The sequence below is a fragment of the Mus pahari genome, chromosome 6, assembly GCF_900095145.1.
Source record: "Mus pahari chromosome 6, PAHARI_EIJ_v1.1, whole genome shotgun sequence".
Taxonomy (NCBI): Eukaryota; Metazoa; Chordata; class Mammalia; order Rodentia; family Muridae; genus Mus; species Mus pahari.
Window position 1 is genome coordinate 40,814,481 of NC_034595.1, and position 3,817 is coordinate 40,818,297.

General features: G+C 38.5%; 1 protein-coding gene across 1 annotated transcript; it reads left to right on the top strand.

Moving 5' to 3' along the window:
- Positions 1 to 656: 656 nt before the first annotated feature.
- On the top strand, positions 657 to 1,226 carry LOC110323390 (interferon alpha-5). The gene has a single exon (XM_021200574.1). The coding sequence runs from the start codon at positions 657 to 659 to the stop codon at positions 1,224 to 1,226; it is 570 nt and encodes a 189-aa protein (XP_021056233.1).
- Positions 1,227 to 3,817: the final 2,591 nt, after the last annotated feature.

The window sequence follows — 3,817 nt, forward strand, 5'->3', positions numbered from 1 at the left end:
GATCGGGTCCAGCTGCGGGTCCCCTCTCCAGTCCGCTCTCTCCCCGGCAGTGCACCGGAGCAAAAGCATGTCTTACTTTTTATATAGATTTATATTATAGTTACTGAAGGCACTTGAAGAACTTAATTTTAGGATTTTACATGTTGGAAAAATTTTAAAGTATACCATTACTTCAATATATTTTGATTTAGAAAATTTTTTCCACAAACTGTACATCATGATTTAAATATATTTGTAAATTATATACATAAAATTAATTGTAAATTTAATTATAATATTTTTTATAGGATACTTTCACAAAAATAGTATTTCCAATAGATGTGTAAATTTCAAACAAAGACTTGTTACCTGTGGTATAACAGTTAATGAAAATTAAAATTAGGAAAAGAAAAAGTGTAGAACAGCTTTTGGTGTGGAGCAGTGAAAGAGGAAACAATAATGAAAACCACAATGGTTTAGAAAAATCCCTAGACACAAGCAGAGAATGCGTTAAAGAAAGTGAAAAGACAATTGGGAAGTAAGGGGGGTATTCAGAAAGTAAAAATTAGTGTTTTCCCTATTTAAGACACATCCACACAGGATGATCTTCAAAGAACCTAGAGGGAAGGTTCAGGATCACATAGTCCAGAGAATCAGCAGCATTGACAAGATCCACAATGGCTAGGCCTTGTGCTTTCCTCATGGTCTTGATGGTGATGAGCTACTGGTCAACCTGTTCTCTAGGATGTGACCTGCCTCAGAGTCATAACTTCAGGAACAAGAGAACCTTGACACTCCTGGTACAAATGAGGAGACTCTCCCCNCTCTCCTGCCTGAAGGACAGGAAGGACTTTGGATTCCCCCAGGAGAAGGTGGATGCACAGCAGATCCAGGAGGCTCAAGCCATCCCTGTCCTGAGTGAGCTGACCCAGCAGGTCCTGAACATCTTCACATCAAAGGACTCATCTGCTGCTTGGGATGCAACTCTCCTAGACTCATTCTGCAATGACCTCCACCAGCATCTCAATGACCTGCAAGGCTGTCTGATACAGCAGGTGGGGGTGCAGGAATCTCCCCTGACCCAGGAAGACTCCCTGCTGGCTGTGAGGAAATACTTCCACAGGATCACTGTCTACCTGAGAGAGAAGAAACACAGCCCCTGTGCCTGGGAGGTGGTCAGAGCAGAAGTCTGGAGAGCCCTGTCTTCCTCAGCCAAGTTGCTGGCAAGACTGAGTGAGGAGGAGTGAGTCCTGGGACAAAGTGAGGAGAGACCTCCCCTGGACTAGAACACTGCATCTCACTATATAAGCTCTTCTTTTAAAATTCTCATTACTTTCAGTATGAATACAATCAACCTGCCTATTGTTTCACAATTATTTGCAATATGTGAAACCATGCCTGTATCTGCACCCATCTGTTCTTATCTATCTATTTATTTATTTATTTATGCTACTAATATAATTTAAGATATTTATGTTAAATCTTTCAGACTTATTTTTCCATGAAGCATATTATCGTTTGTATTAACTTATTTTGTATTCAAATAAATTTGGTTTATAAGATACTTTGCAATAGTCAATTATCTATCTCTAACATCAAATATTTTTAACATTAAAACCTACACTACAAATATTGTTCAAATGAACAGTTTCCAAATATCAGAGAAGGTACACACATACACTGCACAGTATTTACACAAAACCTAAATATTTTTATCTTTTCTCTACACTATGCAGTATTATTCTGGATATATAGACAGTATGCTGAGCAGTAGAAAGAAAGAGAATCTTTCTCCTGTAATAGTCCTTAGTTCACTTTGATCATATATTCCCTGGATCAATTCAGCATCTGATTTTCAGGATGTCATACCACTCATTCACTCTTATCATTAATGAATTCAATTGTTTTTGGTTCTACATATGAATGAGATCATATACAGTAATGCGGAAGAGATCAAGAAAAATGAGTAGCCTGCCTATATAGCAGAGAAAAACAAGACAAGAAGAAACTGGGAATTAACTCCACTCATAATAGCCTCATAAACCAGTCCTGGAATAAATCCTACCATTAAAGTGAAACGAGCTTAAAATTAACCTTTTGAAACACCACTGTTCCTTGTCTATTTCCCGGACATTTCCTCTTCCCATTTTCTACTTCTTTTTCATCTGTTGCTGTTCTTCACTCTTCACCTCCTCTTCCTCCTCTTCCTCTTCTTCCTGCTCATCCTCCTCACCATTATCCTCATCCTGCTCCATTTGCTTCATCTTCTTTGAACTACTAGCTGTGCATGGTACAGCACCATCTTGTGGAGCATGGGTAGCAGCTCTTGGAGCCCCTTCCCTGAGGATACCTGAATCTCTTTCTGCCAGCAGCCATCAGTTGACATAGTTCCTCCACTGGAGGTGGAATTGCCTCTATTTTCTAAGCTGATAATTTGTCCGACTTGGTCTTGTTCATTCAGTCATTGCCACTTTCAATACACATGAGTATTGAAACTACCCAGTTGTGTCTAAGAACACAGCTTCGCTGCAGTCATCCACTCCCCCCTGGCTCTTCCAATTCTTCTACTCCTTCTTCTTCAATGATCCTTGAGGCCAGGAAATCAGCCCATAGTTTTCTGCTCAGTGACCAGTTGTGAGTCTCTCTGTTCACCACCATGGACTGCAATAGGGTTCTGTGGTAAGCAATGGCCAGTGCAGGAACCTTCTCTATAATGTAAGCTCTAATTTCAAATCAGGTATTGTGACAGAATGAACACAGTGCTGCTTTCATTCTTTGTTATCTTCAGGGCTCCAAATGTATTTTAAATATGAGACTTCTGAGATTAATATTACTGAAAGTTTTATGTAGATTGCATTGATGCTGAAGAACACCTGAAAATATAGTCACTTTCATAACATTATCTTATTAATGGCCATAGATCTTATCCTCATTATCTTAGTACCTAACATTTTTGCTACTACTTTGTCCTTTAGCTGACAGGTCAGTTCCTTTTTCAGCTTTCATTTCCAATGACATCATATTTTTGGTTCGGTGCCACAAACCAGCATCAGGGTTTTCTTTCTAGGAAAGTAGAGAACAGAATTGGCGATGTCCACCATCAAACCAACACCCCAGGTAAGAAGAAAGAGTAAATGGGAAATTACAGACAGTTGAGGCACTGAAATCCCTTGCTGTCTGGTACAAGTAACTGAACATCTATGCCATTAGACACATTGGGCACGGAAGACTAATCACTGAATTAAATATTCAATAAGAATTAATAGCAGACAAATGTATTATATGGCATTAGTGTGTTAGACTGAAACTAAAGTGGAATTACAGATATATATATATATATATATATATATATATATATATATATATACCATATATGATGTCCTGTATATATGATGCATATACCATTAATTTTATACATGTGTGTATATGTACATATGTGTGTACACACAGCTTTCTCTCTGACAGACTCCCAGTACCTCCCTGCTGTCCCAGACCCCATCTTTCAGCGTCACCGTCCTTGTCTCCCCCTCCCTGATGCAGCATCCCGAGTGTGTGCTCCTCATTCTCTCAATACCCAGTTCTGCTTACTGTACAGCTGCTCTTTATTTCATCTTGATTACTGAATGGAGTTTTTTTTTCTGAAAACACATGACCATTGTGGAAACCAGAATGAAGGATTTCAAGGTTTGGATGAAACTCGCATGGATAAGAATTTCCACTTAATTTTAGACCTTAGACAATGATCTTCTAGAATCCTAATGCTTTCTGTTTCTACGAAAAAGAAGAAAAAGCAAAAACAAAACAAAACAAAAAAAGGTAAAAGAAAGAGAAAGAAAGG